This window comes from Acanthaster planci, linkage group LG10 (genome assembly GCF_054643075.1).
Source record: "Acanthaster planci isolate LZ-2023a linkage group LG10, COTS_SCS, whole genome shotgun sequence".
NCBI lineage: Eukaryota > Metazoa > Echinodermata > Asteroidea > Valvatida > Acanthasteridae > Acanthaster > Acanthaster planci.
This window is the reverse complement of record NC_141786.1, coordinates 8,369,033-8,390,397: the sequence shown is the minus strand read 5'-3', so window position 1 is coordinate 8,390,397 and position 21,365 is coordinate 8,369,033. Positions and strand designations below refer to the sequence as shown.

Sequence of the window (21,365 nt, the reverse complement as noted above, 5' to 3'; positions counted from 1 at the left end):
GGTTAGGAAAAATATCGCCCCCACCCCCATAATATATTACTTTTGTCATATTAAGTCCCTCCTCCACGGGATTCTCCTGGAAAATCCTTTGTCGTAGGATTATCGTAGTCTACCCCTGCAGCAATGGTGAATCCACCGCCTGGCATGTCTGTCCCCGTGTACCGTTTAGCCCACTTAAACCCCACATTTGGCTGCAGGTGTTTTGACCGGATCAATCATGACCGCGCATGCGCATGGTGGAGAGCTAGCCGAAAGGAGAAGCCATTTCATTTCATACCGACCGAGTGCGACAGAACCGAGATGTACAGTTTGTTAAGCGCACGAAAACACAGTTCTCTTTTGCAACGACGTCCACACATCTAGACCACCTAAGTAAACCAATCGCCGGCGTTCTTAACAAGAACAGGCTGTAACATCTCGAACAAAGGCCAGGCAGGTATTTGACGTAAATAGGTGTAGGAATGTGGACAAAAAAACTGAAATGAGAAGACGATAACTAAGCCTCCTGGCCGGAGAGTTTGTGCATGGGACAGTATCGGCAACTCGTTTCTCAACGGCATTTGATGTGTAGATGGCGAATTGCGCCACACAGCGGTTTTCTAAATCTGCGATCCATGGTATGGTCATGCATTTGAGGACACTGGGAGCGTTTTTGAAACGTGGATTCGGCTCATGCTTAAATTTCGCTGGTTCCAGTCAGAGCTTGAAAATGTTGTTTCGAAAGCTGTTTCAAATGACTGGAACCACCGACACCAAAGTCGAAGCCGAATACACTCATTTAGAAACGTTTTATATTAATTTATTAGCATTGATTTCTTCCTGTACTGTTTTCAGCGAGAAAATAATACAAAATGAAATTTCTTTTCAATATCGGTACAGTCTACATTTGATAGGAGTTGAAAGGGGATCCACGAGTGGGAGGAGCAGTTTCCCCGCCCATCAGCCGCCTGAAAGAAGTAAAACAAACACACACATAAAACCACTTGAAACTAAAATGGGCAAAGTACACAAAAACAGTTGGAATAAAGACTGAACAAAATTAATGAATTTGGTTTCTTCATTAATTGACAATTGTCGTGCATAAACTATTAAAATAGGTAACAGCAGCGTGGACATTTGAACAGCACCACCAAGGCCCATTTCCGACCTGCCATCCCTACCTCAAGCCTTTTTCTGATTTCGTACTGACCGGTCAGTGTCTTTCCCTCTTGTAAGAAAAACCCTGACACTGAAAGTGGAAATAAACTCAATATCATCTGAGACATAATTATGCATATGATCTTACACCGAAGTTTATAGTTGAGTTCATACTTTGGTTGAGAGAGATGCGCAATGCTTCTGCATTCACATCCGCTCAAACAAAAGCAACAACCTCAGTATTCAGCAATTAAACGAAATTAAAGTCTTTAAAGATGCAATCTTTAAAGACTGTATATATCATCGCCCCCCTTTCTTCACTTTCCAATGTGAGGGAAGCACGATCAAAGAATTCGCCTGGCGAATTGAGGCCAGGAAACTTTGTATAGCGCCCCCTTTTTCTCAATCTCTCCCAAACGGACTTGAGGCAGGCTGAACCGAATGCGCCATTTAAACTAATAGAAGAGAATCATGCTCAGGTATGTAATTAAAAGCCGCGATCTCAGCGGAGGACCCTATTAGGACTATTGCCGGCACTAAAAGCCGCACATGAGATGTTGCAACACCGAGCAATGGCGCACACAATTAACTGTGTGTTTGCTGAACGAGTGTTACAGATGTGACTGAAGTCAGTTTTCATGAGCACCCCATGGAAGCGACATGGTTCATTGAAATGGTAACTGATTTTTAAACAGAGCGTGCAAAGATACTATGAACTGCAATACTTTATCTCGATTCTTTTTTTAGCCGTGGAATCGAATACGATCCCACAGTTCACCCTCATCTTCATTAGAAATCAGTTTTACGTAACGAGATCAAAACTTGGGGTCTATAATTAACCCCAACCAGACCTTAGCTCAAGAAACACGCACATTTTTAAACTCAAGGTATTTCTCTCTCTTCGCCCCGTTGTGCTGCACAATTTCAAACCAACACCGATCCACCATACCCGCCGTCGACTGAAACATCTTCGCAATACAGTACTTCCGAACAGAGTTTTGTTTAATTGGGTTCTCAAAATTGAAAGGCGTGCTAAAAACGCACCCAATACAAAGACACAGGAAACAAGAACGAAAAGGCCCGACAAGGTTTTAATTCCCCGGTAATTTACTCCGAAAAGGTCACATGTAACCTGATCGCTTCGCACAGGGATGTCTATACGAATCCAAAAAAAAAATAAACGTAGGCATCATCGATATACAGCAAGTAAAGGCGAAAATAGACGAATTGGATTGAGCCAGATTATTCAGTAAATGTCAATCCCTTGCCAACTGGTAATCGAATCTAAATATACACACTTCAAAACGCTCGTATCAATGTGTTCAGCGAAGTCCCGTCGAGTGTCAGCGTAGGCGTTCACCGCTGCACAATTGAAATGGAGTAGCTCAACGCACACTTTCTCATTGATTTGTCCACGCGTTAATTGCGTGGCAGGATCTCTTTTATATATTGACTAAGAATGACGCTTTTACGGAGTGAATGACAACTCCATCTTTTGAAATACACCGTCCGGAAATTCGTAATGTTTCGTGCGATGGCCTTTGGTAATAACACTTCAAGTTGGTTCACCGAGTAATATTAAATGATCGTAGTAATCATTTTTATCCCTGGAAGAGCTTTACCTTATACATAGGCATTATAATGGAAGTCATGTAATAACCTTCAAGTTAGAATTTTTGCGTCATTCCTAAGCATACATGACTGTTTCATTTGTACATTATTTTGATCCATTGATGTGATGATGGGATTTCACTGAGAATGTGTTTTTGTCGCAGATGAAGGATTTCCATTTTGGTTTGACCGACATTTGCGTGACATGCAACTCTGTTAATGATTTTCCGCGGCATCTTTGACCAAAATTGAATTAAGTCCGTGGCAGGATATTAGCCTAGGTATGCATCCATCGGCGGTGCCTGGTCCCCACTCTGCGCCCAGACATCATGCACACCTTGACCCGGAACCACCGTTGCACACCCAGAAAAAGACGGGATGGAAACAAGCAGGAATTGAAATGTCACGGTTTGTTTAGCTGGGGTACGATTTGACATTTGGGAGTGGGTAAGTTCCTAATCAAATTGAGAGATTTATTTTCTTTATGCATGGGAACAGGGTGAAATGGTATCAAAAACATCTGAGGCAATCTTTGAAAATGTGCTGACAGACATTGTAAAGATTTTTTTCCTAAAAGAGCCGCCTTTTAAACTCTTAGAGTTGGGGTCAGACTCTGTTCCGTCGTCCTCATAATTACTCACGGAAAGCTCTCCTGCAATTGACAGAGTACATTCTGCAAAACGTTGGTCTGTTCTGTATTTTTTTGTCATTTGTAATTTCAAGCAGCCTCTTTCTTTTTTTAAAAATTATTACACAGCTTTCTGGGGATAGAGCATGTGATATCCTAAGGAAATGGTTTCTTGCCAGTCTTGAGAGGAGACTAGTCCTCACGCCTTGTGGAAGCTTCCCATGTCGAAGTGTCGGACAATATACCTCCCTTCGAAAAAAAGAAACATCTGCAGTCGTGATTATAGCCTTTATTCAAGCGGTCCCTAGCTTGTTGTGTACAGAAAAAAGCACCACTGAGGTTCTTTTTCCATGTCCTGAAAAGTAATGATATAATTTGTTATTTCTTTCAGAAGAAAGAGAAATTAGTAAAGAAAAAGTAATAACAAAGGAAATTTGTTGTACATTAGCCAGAGTTTCAGTCAGGTACTTTGAGACTATTTTCCAGGAGTTGTTAATTTTATTGATGAGTTTTGCCCTCAGTTTGTGCCAGCTCTATAAATATATATACATTTGGTAAGGGCACAAACCATATTTAAAATTATACTTGGATACTTGTACACAAATCAAAAATTTGAGTTCAAGTAACTTTCAAAAACGGTGAGTTCAGGCTCAAGTCTGGATTCCTTATCTGCAGATGAATGCAAATAACCACCCAGCAGAGACGGGCGACTAATTTTAAACACCCCACTTCAATTCCTGTTGGCCGTCGAAGTCGGCAGCATTCCTTGTACGGATCCCCGTCCCCTGGGACCATCATGCAATGCGACCCGCCATCTTTGAAAACACCAGCCCGCTGCAGCCACGTGAGACTTGCACCAGAACAACCGCCGGTACTTGACGGTGCCTGGAGTGTTTTGTTATTTCACAGTTCAGTAGGTTGTTCCCCTTCCCTCATGCTCATCTGACATTTTCTGAATTGATGCCGAGCGGACTGTATTTGAACTTTGTAATGTTTACCTTTGTCAGTTGTTAGGTAGAGACTGTCCGCTGTGCATTTTAAGCCTTTTTAGTTTGGGCATGTATGGCATTAAAATATACAAATTAAATCTGTAAATTTTTTTCTGGCGAACCAGACTTTCTCTACTGGACTAAATCTGGTTTACTTTTGGACATATAAAATTAGGAATATGCAAGATGTATTGGTACTAGTCACGATAGATATTTATTTCAAATCAAGCAAAAGTTGTTTGGCTTCACATGCAACGTCAGAGGATTTCACATTTCCTGCTCAAGGCCAGAATTTACACAAACAACTTAGGTATTAAACGCACAAACATAACGGGGAAATCGGCAAACCATAGGTGAAAAACATAAACGACCAATATTCTGTCCACCTAGCCCATTTTGCAATTAGCAACTTCCAAACACGTACTAATGGACTAGTAAAAAAATGAGCGTGCATTTATATCTAATCCAATACCTATGTATACATCATTACAAATGCTTTTCCGTTAACATAGTTATACGGTGGATACTACAAAGAAAGCGTACGAATGAATGTCTTGCCTGACGGCTTCAGTTGAGTCGATGCACCACTCAAAAGAATCAACTCGACATTAAAATTGAAAGCAATCTTATTAAATATTGATTATGTTTCAGATTACGTGATTATTATCAATTATTGGAAACGACGTTACCATCACAAAACATAACCTTACTGTTCCATTTTTCCGATACATTGAAAGATATACGAATCACAACACTCAAAGATAGCAACCAAGACAAAACAATTTCAATAATTAGTATATGCACATAGTATACGATTACACAAGGCAAATATTAAAATGTTTGAAAATACTTGACATAATAAATACAGTTGGCTTTATACACCATTACTCCAACTAGCATTGGATCTAATTGCATGACATCCCAGAATTTGTCTATCTCACATGTCTGTATCAATTAATTTTTAATAATCAATATAGTTTTATGGCAATGGTTCCATTAAACTAACTGTGCGTTGCGACGATTGATAAATTGCAAACACACCACAAAACACTAAAAGAAAATCCAAAGATTATTACAACGATGTCAGAGAGTGGTCTTCTCCAAATAGATACAATCAAGACCGGTTTATGTTGACTCAAAAAAGAACTGGTGAGCGAAATTGTGACCTCAGATATTTTCGTTTTGCAAAGTTGCAAAAGTTGAGATCTTAGCTCAAGCGAATTTGGCTGAAAGTGTTTGCTGACGTCAAATTCGCCTCGCTTCCACTTTAGTATGGAGTATAAACCAGCCTAGCCGCCTTGAGCCGAAGCATCCCTCATCGGTTGAAAAGAGCCTTGTTGATAGAGAGTGCTCAGTTTGTTGGTAGTAATGCAACTGTAACGCGTGTATTTTCTATTCGTTCACGACCCAGCTAAGTCAAATCCCGACCAAAGGAGCATCCAATGCTAAGAAAATAGCGCCCTCTCTTGGTCCAGCTCGAGGCCCATACAATGGTGTCATCACCGCAGTCATACTAGCTTTCAGCACGTTCTTGGCTCGATGAATGCGTGCATTTCGGCGAGTCACAAGCTGAAGCCGTGTCCGAATTACTCGGCCGCGTGAAACTGTGCAAAACTCTAATCGAAGTGGCTTTACCTGCAACATTTTCGTGCGTGATCTTTAAGCCGCAGCCAAGTAATTCAGACATGGTCCTACCAAAAAATGTTTTGTGTGCGCTTACTGCTTGCGCAAGAGTGTGATACGATGTTGAATTTTTTTTTAAATCCCGGAGCCAACAGGCCAGTTAAAGGGTTTGTGAATGTACTTGAATCAAACATGTTCATGTTTGTCAAACTCTCTTACTTGACACCGAAGGGTGTTGTCATTAATGCTGCGTTTCCTTGCTTGGATGCGCTCGGCTGTTGCTGGACAGCTCAGAGGGTTACGCACGTTCAGGTTGTTGAAATAGATTTCGCGCACAAGGCTCAGCACGCGTGTGCGAAACATGATGTGTCCATTACCGGCCGTAGTTTGCTCGTGCTCTTACTGCAAAGGGCAACGGATGAGATTGTTTTATAAGTTGCTAATACATGTATAACAATTCAACTCATACGAACACATTTCTCCCTATTACACTGTACTTGCGATTGCTGTCAGTAGATATTGCCGTAATTGACGAGTTATAAAGAATGAAATTTATTTCAAAATCCAATTAATTTTACGCTCGTCTGCAAATCCTTAGTGGGTTTTCAAAGAAAGTCTGAGTTTGGGCATTATGGGTAAATAAAGTAACTACTTCCTCTGCAGCACTCAAGCTGGTGGTCGGCTGGCTCAAAGTTGACGGTCCATTCATATCCAGTAACCGCAGTCTCACGGCTGTTGCTATTTAGAGGCCACTTTGGATAGGCTCGTTCAGTCTTTAAGTGTGGTCCATGTACAAATAGCCGAGCGGCTCAATTACGTTGTGTGTTGACGATGATTAACTATACAGTCCATTAAAAAAAATCGATCAAGTCCATAAGGATACCCCGTAGGTATGGAGAACTCTTTGACATTATCGCCTCTTGTTGGTGAATTCGTTGAAAAGTCTGGAGATGAAGCTTCCAGGGCGTCCATCTGAAAATAGAATCGTACCTGGATTAGTCACACAATGCCTTTGCTACAGCATGTCACAAGCCAACAACAGCGGTTGGATTTAGTCACGGATACCGGGCTTGTGAAATCCTAGAACAGACCACGAGAAGTCGTTATGATCCACCATACGCAGACCATTCACTCAGCCCACGATATATCCACCACTGCTATCTCACGACATATCCACCACTGCTATCTCAAGACATATCCACCACTGCTATCTCACGACATATCCACCACTGCTATCTCAAGACATATCCACCACTGCTATCTCAAGACATATCCACCACTGCTATCTCACAAGTTACCACCACTGCTATCTCAAGACATATCCACCACTGCTATCTCACGACATATCCACCACTGCTATCTCAAGACATATCCACCACTGCTATCTCACGACATATCCACCACTGCTATCTCACGACATATCCACCACTGCTGTCTCACGACATAAACCACTGCTATCTCACGAAATATCCATGACTGCTATCTCAACGCCAATGTCTATACACATTCTTTTATTTTTACATATTCTCATATTTTTAATGTTGGCTTAGGCATTAAGTCCAAGAGAAATCTGAAATGCCTTTGCTTCTAAAAGGAGGGATAAAATAAAGTTCAATGTTTGAATCAGGCCAAAATAATTAAGTACGATATAAGAGTTTTCATATTTCTTGTGCTAACAAACTGATTGGGTTGTTTATCATAGCTTCCAATTAAATACTGTGGAATCAAATAATTTTGACTGTTTTCACCATTTTTAACTATGTGTTGGTATTGTGGGATTTGAACTAAGTCTCGTCGATGAGTTACATAATATGATGTGCCACAGCTCTCTTGATGTGCCCGAAGTTACAACTGGGGCTAGAACTGGCCTACTCGTCTATGGAAGCAACCTAAATGAGTAGCTCTATCAAAGTCCCATAGACGAGAGTGCCACTCCCAGACGTGGTCAGTTCATTCTGACATAGCCTTGTTTTCAGCAAGTTTTCCGCGACCGCATTTCAGGCTTACGACGAATGGTGCCAAAATGTAGACGGAATTTCAGTGGCGTCATAATCACTGTGCCCTACTGGGAGCGTTCGAGTAGTTTGCCGATTGACTTGGGCAAGTAATGATGGGTAAAGCCACTAAACGCGGGCTAATACCCCCTCCCCTTGCATCGCATATACAAACTATTAAAGGCCGACATTCGGGGGAACGCAGTGGTGCAGATTTTGCTCAGTTGTGGGTTCAAATTATGTCTTGCCATCGGTGCCAAAACAACTGAACAGTTCAAAGAGTGTTTAAAAATCTCAGACAGTTATTGGATCACTAAAAAAACCTCCCTATTTTAAAATAGCTTCACTCTTTGACACCAATGCAGCTAAAGTGTATCATGAAGCAAAAGCTGTCGACTACCAAGGTCGAACCTCTTGCAGAAGTTGTGGTCGCCCATGCAAAATGGCGGACCTTTCTCAGCTGTTGGCTGCATTGTGGAGTCATTGATGGTGGAACGACGTCACATGCGTGCGACGTCATTCCACCATCACTGACTCCGCTCCGTGAGCAATGTCTCTGGTGGTTGACCCGTGTGAGTTCCGACTATGACGTCGGAGATAATCGAACGGCTCGGGGCTGACCCGTGTCGTCTCACCGGGCAAGATACTCCCACGCAGTGCAGCGTGCGCTATGTGTACATGTACATTTCAAGCGCAGTAGTGAGAATTTTACCCACAGGTGTTTAATGTTACTTCGTCTGATTCCAAATGCTCATCTGTGGTCACGCCACTTCAAATAATACACTCATTTCTCTTATCAGTTTTCAGTTGATTTCTTTAGGGGGCATTATCAGTTAAAGGGACTATGTAATATAATAATTTTATTGCAACCCTTGAAGTTGGACCTTTTTGTTGCAACTAACCTTGTTTTCAATTTTCCTTTTGCTATGTTTATTTGTATTTAGAGCCTTTTTGGTTTTTATGACAACGCCGTTTTGCATATTCATAAGCGAAACTGTGGTTTCATCCAAGTTTTAGAACCTCAATGTTGCACAAAAACATTCTGGAATTTTTGGTCTTCTGATGTAGTAAATATAACTATTTGGCAATTTATTGTTATGTAAGCACACGGCAGGGAGCCAGGAAGCAATCTTATCTCAAACGTTTTTTTCAGGCGTTCAAAATTTGAACATGATAACATGTAAACTGAACAGTGTCGCCCATGATTTACATTAAAACAACAGCGCCCTCACTTGTCCAGAAAAGCTTGAACATGTTTTAAAGTTTAATTTTAAAAAGGTGTTTCACGAAAGGGTTTCACAAAATTTGACTAATTGAAGACGAGTATAAAGACGCAAAAACGTGAGTCTAAGAAAACAAAAAAGTATATACCCTTTAATATTGATCAATGATGGCATATTTATCTGTCATGTACTGCTGTTGTAACACTATACAGTTTGTCTTTCGCACTGTGACTGTCCTACGTACCCACATCCACAAATGTGCATGTTGACATTGCTCGGTTTCATGGCTGGTGGGGTTGGTCTTTTGGGTTTACGGCAATCTAGATCAAATGCATGTGTAACGAGGTGCCTTGTTTTGAAATAAGTTCACTTAATGCTTTTTCATTGCAAGAAAGCATTCCCTCGTCCCAGAAACATAAGCATGCGCCATACTGAGTTGCAGAACAAAATTGGCCCTTCATATCAATAAAGTCAAAGATGAAACCGACATTCACATAAAGGACAAAAACAACAATGAACATGCATTGTTAAATGAGATGTGAATAGGACATACATGATTCCTACCGACCATGCTCGTCAGTACCTTCGTAATTGACCTTTGGCCTGCACAGGAAGTGACGTTTACGGTAGTCGTACTGGCAATGCGTGGGAATGGATACTAAAAGGCCGTCGATTTCGTGGACTTCGTCTGGGCATGCGCAAGTCTGGACTCTGTTTCTGTAGCGACGGCCGAGGCAGAATTCATTGGGCTGACACTGTTGAAATAGAAAGTAACATAACAACATGTAGTACGTCTGTCTTTGAGCTGTTTACGATTAATATTTATTTCTCCTTAGAAAAATGCAGTACTTATCATATGAAGTATATGATAAACTTAGCTGAACGGTGTGGCACACCCAGCTTGGATCATGCAATTGTTGACAATGCTAAAATCACAAACAAATCATTAGAAAGTAAAAAAAAACTAAAGAAACTGTGAGAGGGTTTTTCAAATTGAATGTAAAAAGACCACCAAGTGAATTTCCTTGGAAACATTTTGTGCAACACTCTCCTCTTCTTTTTGGTTTAAAAGTTTCTATGTTTTGCTGACCAATGAGGGCTCCATGATTTAATTTCATGGATACATTGTTTGTGAAAGGGTGGGTCCGTTCTAATTGTGATCCCCAAATTCGCTCAAGAAAAAAAAATCGTGAACATGCTTACTATTATGTATTCAAAGAACATTGCACTATTCACTGAAATAAGTCACTAAAATTTCAAAATTATCATTCACTGCAAAATTACTACTCGAATAACTGGAATTGAGACACTTGAAGTCTTAAATGCATAGGATTTTCTTGCCTCAGTTAGAAATATTATGTATATGAGCCAGGAAAGATAAATGTTATATCGGTGGTATGGAGAATTTTTTCAAGAGGGAAACCTGACAATGTGAATTACGGATCTCCCTGCGCAATACCCTTGGCGGTGTCTCTTACAGATTGGGACATTTGTCACTGTCTGTCTTTTGCTCGGCCCATGAAACGTACGTGCGCAAACTGAACCACCGGTCCCGCGAAAGTCATCAGAGAATGCTAAGACGCGTGGAAATGCTTAGAGAATATGACTGTGTGACATTGAGGGAAAGGTATTTGCAAAAGTAAGTGGATGGAGGGGAGAACGTGTGCTTTGCAAGAAATCTTGTTTCTGCTCACGACACACCTTTTTCTCACATACCAGTGAACTTAATCATATGCAAGTCGGTCCTCGTTCGGAGTCAACGATCTGTGTCGTGTGCAGTCTCCGAATTTACATCGTGACTGACGAAGTGAGGCGCGAAGCCATCTGATGAGGATGGGCACCACGACACGACTTTTTTTCTCACCGTGTGGAAATCGAGTGAGACGGCGCCTTCCATCAGGCGAAAGCTGTTACAGTGTCGCACTTGACTGGTTCCAAAAAGTTCCTTATTTACGGGCAGAAATACCCTTCATCAATTTCTGAAGATGATTTACTCCTGATTTTTTGTGTGTTTTGGTAAAACCGGAGAAAGCGATTGTTAACGTATCCGAGTTGCACTTTTACACGTTTTTAAGACTACCAAATAAATTATGATCTTTGTACCACTTTCATTGCGCAATAAACACACCAACATTAAACTGTCGTTTGTATTCTATTTTTTATTGGGAAGCAGAGAAATTTTGATAATTCATGAGATACTACGCCTGAGTTATTCACACTGACTGGCAAAATTATTCTGCTATATAAACACGTATTTTACACAGTCTACTATGTTTCTCAAACGTTACGTACCTGCTTCCGGGCACAATTGTTGTAATGAAAAATATTACCCGCTAAGAAACTTCCAAAAACAAGCTCAGCATACGTTGAGAAATATGGTACACATTTTCTTCAAAAATCTAAGAATTTTTATAGAATCCCCAAAGTTATATCCTTGTGAAACCTGATTAACGGACAGGAAAGATATTGCAAACAAGTTCGCACAGCATGCTACCTGCACAGTAAGTTAAACCCACCTGCCCCAGAAACGGATTTTTTTCCTTCTAGGGGCCTGATGAGTATACCGGGAATGGAGTACCGTTTGCTCGTGACTGGCAGCACCTCAGTCATCGAATGCCACTTTAGATTCATAGCATTTGGACAGGGTCTCTGCGCTGCTTAATCCTGAGCGCACAGTGTGAAATCTTAGCTGGAGGAGAAAAAAAAGAAGCGAGGGGAAAACGTGCAATCCCACCAGCCAAACCGAGTGTGGCATCAGCTTGGGAGTTTCACCACTCCGCCTTGATATCTCAGCGTCTCTTGGTCACAAACCTGAAGATGTCAGAAGTTTCTCCAAACTAATCTCTGGAAAAAAAATCTCCACTTTAACTATCGCCGTTCGAAAAACGTTCAAATATTATCTTGATTTCAACAACGCAGCAACCACCCAAAAAAAGAGAAAAAGAAATCAACGACGGCATTCCCACACAAAATCATGTACAATTAAAGGCTGACTGATTGAGTCAAGACAACCAAATTAGATTAACGTTTGCATGTACACAGTCTTTCGTAAGTGCTGTTGTGTAAAAGATCTTTTCAAAGTGACCCTTCTGGCGAGGGTATTTTTGTTTCTAACAACAACAAACCAGACAAACATACAAAAACCCACTGGTAATAAAGTTTCGTTTCATTAAGCAAAAATGCCATATACGTCAGTGAAATGGTACTTTTCCAGTTAACTGTCGAACACTGTTGACTTTTTTCCAGGTATGTTGGAATCGGTCGTTAGCTAGCATTCGTAAGGTTAATTTACTAAAAGGTGCTGTCGGCAGGGAACCGCAGGGGTATGTCAGCACCGTGTGACGTCACTGCTACCCAGACCTTCAAAATATTTACCACGTTGTCATCCGACTCTGCCTCCGGATACAAGAGGGCCGTAATTGAACAGATATTGATGAGGCAGACATTGTCCGGATAAACACAGATTTCAGCACGCTACGGCTAAACTGATTAAGGTCTAAATTTGGTGGAAACACTGCGGGTATTTTGCAACATATAAGTTTCGGCACGGTTTGCGTGTTTCTCGTTGCGGGCACCTTTTGCCTGGACCCGAGTCATATCCCCCACAGCTAGCCTTGATTGAGAATCTGGAAACCACTTCGCATACCATGTTTGGACTGCCTACGAGAATGGTGGCCAGGCTATGTATTGCGCGCATCAGTAAAAGCTACCGGTGGTTAGGTAATCCAATTTTTCATCAAGTTGTTGATATGTAGCGCTGGAGATCTCGCACTGCCAGCCAGAGAATTTGCTTCCCCAAACTTGACACGTGATGTTTTCCTGAGGAAAATCGGTAGTCGCTTTAATTAATAGGTTGGGCACAAGAACACTTAATATCCTCTCTTATCCCTTATTGGTAACCTGCATAGCCTGAAAAAGCAGAGCACGATGTTTGTAGCCTTTGTTTATATGAAAAATTCCCATGAATGGATCTTCCTTTTTTTCTTTGTGCGGGCAAAATTCTTCGCTTCGTCTTCGCTGACGCCATTAGGTGTCATCGTAGTCGAAACGTGCTCGGTGTCCATGTTGACACTGTCGTTTAGATCCCCCTGACCTTTAATGTCACTGCTGCTATCGTCTACGTTGTCATCCCGGTCCCTACGTGATTGCCATTGTCGTTTATACCTCGCCGGTTATATCACAACTGCAGGTCGTCACAGCACCGTCGTCCGTCAGCATTATCGTCAGTGTCATATTTTGTTATCACAGTGATGTATATAAACAACCTGCCCGGGGTTCACATAGTATCAGTGTAACTAATTCCACTCTGCGGCAGATCTATAAACCTATCTGTCAAACAAAATTGACTCATCTCAATATGGTCTTGACGCAGACTAGAAGGTACAAACAACTCAACAGTTCTTCTTCATCGCGAAAGGTGGAACAGAAAGAGGAGGTCCTCGCACAGGCAGGATGAAGCTGAATTGTTCAATGCTTGGGATAGCGAAATCAGGAAGTGTCTGTTTTGTCCAAAGTGCCTGTTTTGTCCAAAGTGATGACTTCGATCAATCCAGGTTCATTTGGGTGAGATAATGATTTTGACAAACGACTGAGCGTCGCTCAATGCTAGACCTCCAGGGCTGAAGGCTTGCTGTGCGACATGTGATGGATGCCAGGACATTCTCAGGATAGCACAGCTTACTCGTTTCCTTCTACGTGTATCTTCCCACTCAAAGTACTGTGAAAGTCTTAAATCTCAATAACAGATTTCTGACCAAAAAAAGGAACTCGTGTTAACCTGGGAGTTGCAAGGCCTTTGGTTATCACATGCAAAGTACCATCCTGAGTTTAGTCCATTAGATCGAAATACTAAACTTGTCGCAGGTGCGCTGAAAACCAGAAATCGTTGGTAATTGAGTTACAACAGTACTAACTCAAGAAAGCTCTTTTTATTGTGGTACGTTTGTTTGTGTATAGCTGTCGGCAACTAGATGTGCTGGTTTGAAAGGTGCTGCCGAGAGCAGTCAGATTCAGAGGACAGAGTATAAGCGTTGTCTGCCTCTAAGCAGAAAAGCATTACCTGGAGCAACACCATGCAGTGTTTGAATAAATCTCGACAGGGTTATCAGCATTACAAAGAAACCTTTTTTATTGTCTGCAACAGTTTCGGTCCGTTCAGTGGCCACCACATACTGTAATCCACCTTGAGCAGAAGCATCTCCTCATTGGTTGAAAAATGCCATGCTGGTGGGGAGTTTTCGTTTCGTTGGTAGAGACGCGCACGCAACATGTGCATTTCACAGCCGTTGGTGAACCAGCGAAATGAGGTTCCTACCAAAAAAGCCTCCGTCGCTAGGAAAATCGCGCCCTCACTTGGTCAAGCTCGGAGCCTATAGGGTAAACCTCTCGAACACGAAATGGCTAGCAAGTATCCAACCTCATTCAATTCTAGACAAAATGGTGTGCTCCTTGTAAGACGTTCGATGTTACATTTATATTATCTGCCAGTTTTCTGTACATACAATCATATCATGAGGTCAGGGAGGCCAAGAGATATTCTGTTTATATGTTTAGCAGGGATAACAAAAAAACTTCATTGAAACTGTATTGAATTGCAGCAGTAAATGGTATTCATGTAAACCGAAATGCATTTGAACTAAAGTTGGTGAATGTGAATCCCATTGGCGGCTGATGCATGCTGTGTTATTCTACGACCAGACGGAAACAAAGTGTCCACCAGTTTTCATTACAAAACTGTTTCAAAGCCATTTAAGTGAATGTCATTTGACATTGATTTATCAACCCAACTGCACTGGGGAGGACTCCACCATTCTACTAGGAAATTGAAATTTAACTCTTCAGCCCAATTGCCACTTACTAACTTTATGCGTTGGAAGACTGATTTATAGGAACCATAATAAAACGTGTGTCCATTTTCCAATCATTTCCTCCGGGCTTCACTCTCAGGTTCACATTATTGCATGTGTAAGAGACGTCTTCGTCAAAATATGGCAACTACATTAGCTGAAGAAGTGGTTCATTACACCGCCAGAAAATCTTTTCTTTTTCTTTATGCTAATTTGGCGACCTGAAGTACGAGCCAATTCCGTGGTGGCACCATGCTGGCGTGTAAGTCATCTGCGCGCGATATTGATCATGCTTTTTCAACCATTGTTCTGCATCATACTGTGTTACTAATACGCATAGTGCATTTGATTTCCAAAATGCACCCTCCTTAAAATTAAGAACGCACGCGTGCGTGGTGACACCACCGCCGTTTATTTGAATTTCCAGCACATTGCAACACCGAAATAAAAAAAGTCCGTCTTATTAAATGCAAAACATTTAGGGTTCATCGTCGCAAGATGGTGCATTTAATGTCAAATACAAACAGACATTTCAGCAGTTATAGGCACCTGCCTCGCACCTGCAGTTTGGTCAATCAATGACCTCCTTGTATTGCATTGGATTTGGAAAGGGCACTCAGAGAGCTCATCTCCGCGCACAACTCTGATGTGTCATGCGATCACCGTCATTCAAGAAATATGAAACGGATCAAAATAAAACAGTGTACGGTCACAGGTTTGGTCTGAAACAACAGCACAGTTATTCCTGGCAAAAACTTAAGAGGAAAAGACTGTTGTAGTAACACCAGAGACAAGCTGCGCTTTGGTTTACAGAAGAGCGCCCACGGTGTCCAATTTTATCCATGTTTTGAACGGCCCGCTCGTCACGGTATTGCTCAACTAGAAACAAAACTGTCATCGATAACCGGTAAGCGATATTGTGTCTGCGTAAAACAGCGATCTGGCTTCCAGGAAAATAGACGGGAGATCGCAGGAGCAATCATGAGATTTTCTGTCAACGTTGAAATCTCTTCCTGACGTGACTGCGGGGAAATGCGGAAGTGTGTCACAACAGCGGATGTGTTGAGGTTGACCCTTCGCCGCGCCCTCGCAATTAGTACGGCACTGAGATAGGCTAATTGTTTCAGCATGTATAGCGTAATTTCTCTGAGTCCCGTGGGATACAAATCGTTTGAATAATAGCCTGGTTCCCTACGTCTGTTTGCGCGTGACATGTACACGAGAACCCACGGATTCCCTTTTCTTTCTGGCCGATTTCACTAATTGCAGCTATTTATAACAAACAAAATAAATTTACCGTACAGCCACAGATTTGTAAATCCCTGCGGTTTACTTTATTTAATGGATGGGTGAGTTTCACACAAATGTAATTTTGTCGAAGAAGTCTAGCGTCAGGATCAATCGAAACGGTGCCGTTGGTGATCTTTAGTCTTGTTTCCAGCAGTTTGTTGAGGCAACTCGAGGGACAGCATTTAATCACTCGAAGTAAGCAGTGATACTTTTCCACCCGACTTGAATAAAGGTTATAATCGTGGCTCTGAAGGGTTTTTCCCTAAGGGAACTGAATTCCGACATTTGTAGGCCTACGGGGGAAGCTTCACGAGGCATGAAAACTAGTCTCCAGTAAACTATCGCCAGCAGGCAGCACTTCAGTGCTTCCACGTATAAAATACATTTAATTTCTGGGCAATTCGGTTGCGTCGGCGATACAAGTTAAGCGATTGAGACCCGCCCATTTCTTTCCCAGGCTCATGCAGTCAGCGCCAAGAACATATCCCTCGCTCGACTTCGTGTTTTGGCGTTTTGTGTGTGTGTGTGTGTGTTTTTGTTTTTTTTTTCTTCTTTTTTTTTTACGGTTTTCGGAGTCAGACCAATTTGCTGGGCGACAACATCCGATGTGTGACCTTTCCGGATCAAATCGGGCAGAGCATCAGTCCAATTACACCCACTCTGGACGAAAGGACGTTATAATGCCAAAGGTCCAAAAGCAGTTTTGGTAACTGTGCACACCGCTTCCATAATTATTGATTGGGTATCGTGTGCCCTGTAACAATTATGATCATTTCGCCTTCAGCTTGCGCTCCCCCACCCAATTTTGCTTATTTAGCGCACCTTACTCCATGTGTTTTGACGTAGACTCGTTTTTTTATTAATAGCTTGCAGTTGATGATCACTTGATCTACGCACAGGTCGATGGGAAATGTCTTTGAGTAGGCTCTCTGTTTGTTAACCAAGTCAGTAAGTCAACAGTATATTCAAGGACATAAGGCATCTTTTATAAGAGCAGGCTGCAAACGGAAGTTTAAACGCAATGCAAAACAATCGTCGCGATATAAACTGTAATGGAGATCAATGGTTACACCATTCTATGGATGCGATCGCGCGGTTACTCCTGTTAACGCGATAGAGAATGCGCGCGCATTACTCCTGGGTCAGGAGTAGACTCCTGCATTACGGGGAGTGCAATCTCGCTGATCTGCAGGGCGTACTCCTGCCGTTTCGGGAGAGTACTCGTGTTAACACGAGTAACACGAGTAGCTCGCTCGAACGCATCCTATTTGTCAAGGAGGTATCTAACGCGCGCGTACTATACATATGCGCAAGCGTAGTACCACCACGGTTATGGCTTCTAATTCTGGTCACCAGATCAGTTCATACATCGGGAGGTTTGAAGAGTTACCTGAGCCCTATCCGTCGGTCAAGCGTATAGGCCTACTTCAACATGACCCTATCTGGTGTTACGGTTTTCTCAAGTAGCTGATGTACCTATTAGGGGAAATCGTGCGTGCTTCAAGTTGATATGACAGCTGGAAAACAGATACAAGGTAATTGAGAAGTACTGCACTTTTTGCCTGAGATTTCTTGTAGCAACGTGAAATTCCATAGGATTACTTTTTCCGCCTTCATTAAATGAATTTTAGCGTAGGATTACATTTAAGCTTTATTTGGTAATAGAACTGCCTCAAATATCTGTATCGATATATCCAGCAACACCCAAATACAGTACTTACCGTACTTCTGGGTGAACAACTAAGTGCTTTCCGGATAAGATTCGTTTTGCACCCGGTCGCTCGCTAGCCGGACTAAATACCCGGACTTCTCAGGCTGACAAGCGAAGCCAGTCAGCTTCACCGAGTTTCGATTACAGAACCCTTCAACGGGAACTCGACGGCACAGAGCTGACGGAACCGCAAATTACTCTTTAGTTATTTGTATATTCAATTTTAATAGAAAAATTACACATGATTAGCAAAGCCGTCAATTTTTCTGGGCCTGAATGGCAGGTGTTGCGTCTTTCTTACATGTCCTTATCAGGGCTTATGTTTCCTACTTGCATATAGGACAACCGAGTTTTTATTATTATCAGCTTCGATAAGCACACCCTTTGACCAAAAAAACGGGTACACAACACTATCCGTTGTCGTTGAGTCTTCTAATGTACACCCCTGAAATGAATTATGGGCCTACATGTATCTCCCTGTGATAAAAGTATCAAGGTGTAATTTATGAATGATTCAAACAAAAGACGATATTAATACAGACGGAATACTCACTGTTTCTTCTCCGAAGCTGCCGTATCGGCTGGCCTGCACGACTGCCGCTAGACTAACTGCGATGCATATTACCGCTACCACGTTCTGTGGTTTCATATCCATTGCTTTGTGTGATAAAGGAGTCGTGTGACTTCGAACCAAACAATTCGCGGGCTTTGCAAGTTCAAAACAAAGTACTGTCTGATCTGTATTCTAAGCACGAAAGTTCGCGCGTCTGTCGTGTGGGAATGTCGTGCCGTGCTTCGCTGAGTATGACGGCTTCGTATTAACAGGAAAAGTGTTGATGTCTGCTCCGTGCTTCCTTTTAGATATATTGATGTATCTTGGTGGATATCTAAACAAGGGATCTCCAAGTGCGCGTTCTATGGATGAGGAGCTGTTGTCGATTACCCTGCATTCAACCGCGCGTGGCAGCCGTCCATTTACTCGGGTGGTATCTCGGACGCTTTCGAAGTTGGAAACTTGAGCCGAAAAATGGTTTTGTTTGCGGACAGCGTCATGTTTTTATATCTGTCACTGGTCACTGGTGACGTCACCGGTTCCTCCTCCCTCGGTGATTAATGTCGCAGTCACGTGACCCGACTGCGGAAGAGGAGGAGGCCACCTTTTAACCGTGATCCGCATCGCTGCGGCATCGTGTGTGTGGGGGTTGGCACTCGAGTGAGTGCACTTCAGGTAAACGATTTATGAACGAGACACGTTGACCGGGGAAGTGCAAGCCAAACTTGCCAGGTTTGTGGAGTGGTGGGAACTTTAAAGGGGCTTGCACGGCTTTTAGCTCACTTTTGCTGACGATGCAGGGTTTTGTCTCAGCGGAGTAAGCTTTGGTTCAGTTAAGACAAGGGAACATACAAAATATTTGCATTCAGTTCATTGCCTAGAGGTTTGAAGTTTTATGACCATTTCGTTTTTCATTTGTTAGGTCTACACAGTGGCTGTCCAGCCCAGTGCGAAATGACTGAGCATTTCACTCCATTACCATGCTAAATTAAAGGCACAGATAAGGATGTATAATACAGTGTAGGGCCTACTAGATAAACCACCTCAGCTGCATCAAGGTCTGACGGGGACCGCAACTCAATATAGTTCGTATACGACGCCGACATCCAAGTATAATGAAACTCTGTATGGGACTCTCCCAGTTTATAATTACGGTCGGATCCAGAATCACATTTGCGGATTCTTTCATTAAACCTTAATGGCCCTTCTGTGCGAGGTTAACTTTGACGCGCACGCTCTAAAAAGTGGTTCTCTCATTTTATCTAAAATAATCCCTCTTAATCTGCAAAATGCACAGAAATAAAGTCCGTCGGCTTTGTCACCCCTTATTACAGTTTGTTCCGGGACTGATTGACACTTTGAGTCACAGCTGCAACAAATCACTCGTGACGCTTGCAAAATGATTCCTAGTACCCTTTTCCATTCGCTGGCGGCGCCGCATGAAGTAGGCTGCAGTAGCGGAGACAGTGCCCCTTTAATGCAGCGCGTGGGCTTAAAGCCGAAGCGACACGTTACAAGCCTGCATGAAACCGGGGGCCTCGCAACTGATCACCGCCAAAGTCCGCGGGTGATTCCCCTCATCCTACAGGGTCAACGGTCGACCCTCGCTCGCCGAGCGTTGAATTCTTTGTTCCATTCCAAGAGAAGACTGGGGCAAAACATTTGTTTTTTTCAAACGCTGCGTAACTGCATCTCTGCCTTCTAATAACTGCCACGCACATGTTTATAGACATTTGCAATTTAGACCAATTAGCTTTCTAATGGGTTCCCCATGAGTTAAATGGCCGGCCCAGATTTTAAATGTCAGCAAATGTGTTGTGCCGGATATGCTTTGACGTCAGAAAAATTAGTTGCCGTTAATATATACTTTTACATTTCCAGCTAGGTAGCTGTGGAAAAAATGGAGAAGGGAAAAGCGTGTCTCACTATGTACATTGACAAGTATTATGCAATATATATACGCATGGTCTTACAACCATGAGGACTTCAATTAACGGATACGGCAACAGCAATTCAGATGTACTGCTGATATGAAATAATAGCGTCTTCAAAGACTGACCAATAGGGAAAACGCTCTCTAAAGACTTCGAGTAATAGGCCTACAATGTTACTAGTGCTGCCAAAAAAATTAAAACAGGGCTTCTGTACATTTCTACTGTCGATTAAGACAGTTCAAGGAAGGTATACCCATCAAGAAATGAGACGGAAACCTTCCTTATTGTCAAATCCCTATACACAATGTAGACTATTCTTACCTAACACCCCCCCCCCTGTCTGAAAAGAATTCCCGAGATTCCAGTGAACAATGACCAACACAAAGTGGGGGGGTCTCTCTGTCTCATATCTCGCTTCATAATGTATGACGAATTATATGTGTGCTCTTGGAGTCAAATAGTCAAATAATCAAGAAAGGAACTGGCAGCTGTGGAAAAACAATGGAATGTAATTTTCTACCTCAAGGAAGCATGTCCTTCAACTCGTGGCTGACAATGACTCACATCTCTGCGATGGAGGACGCGGACCAGCTGTGCGAGTCTCAAGAGCATAAGATTGATAAACAATAACGAAAGTGGAATTCTTGCGGAACACTTTAGCGGAGGTCTATTCTCTACGGGTCAATGTCGCATTCAAGGCATCTTGCAGGGAGGGGGGGAGGTTGTATGTCGATCGTCCCTGAAGAGTTCGGGGATGTTTCGCCAAATGGTTTTCTAGCAGCGGATGTGCTGTTCCTCGTGGTTAATCGCCGTGATCCCGGCTGTG

General features: G+C 42.4%; 1 protein-coding gene across 1 annotated transcript; it reads right to left on the bottom strand.

Annotated features, from left to right (window-relative positions):
• Nucleotides 1-4,554: 4,554 nt before the first annotated feature.
• On the bottom strand, nucleotides 4,555-19,209 carry LOC110985019 (uncharacterized). Its single transcript, XM_087142585.1, has 3 exons — nucleotides 18,606-19,209; nucleotides 9,789-9,960; nucleotides 4,555-6,960 (listed from the first exon to the last, which is right to left on the bottom strand). The coding sequence occupies exons 1-3, from the start codon at nucleotides 18,705-18,707 to the stop codon at nucleotides 6,899-6,901; spliced, it is 336 nt and encodes a 111-aa protein (XP_086998711.1). The 5' UTR covers nucleotides 18,708-19,209; the 3' UTR covers nucleotides 4,555-6,898.
• Between the last annotated feature and the right edge of the window lie 2,156 nt (nucleotides 19,210-21,365).

Bases quoted from the DNA above. Each gene is read 5' to 3' on its own strand.
- LOC110985019 (XM_087142585.1), bottom strand. From the start codon at position 18,707: ATGGATATGAAACCACAGAACGTGGTAGCGGTAATATGCATCGCAGTT. The intron at 9,961-18,605 runs GTGAGTATTCCG...CTATTTCAACAG, and splicing joins GCAGCTTCGGAGAAGAAACA to TGTCAGCCCAATGAATTCTG. The intron at 6,961-9,788 runs GTACTGACGAGC...TTCTATTTTCAG, and splicing joins GCCAAAGGTCAATTACGAAG to ATGGACGCCCTGGAAGCTTC.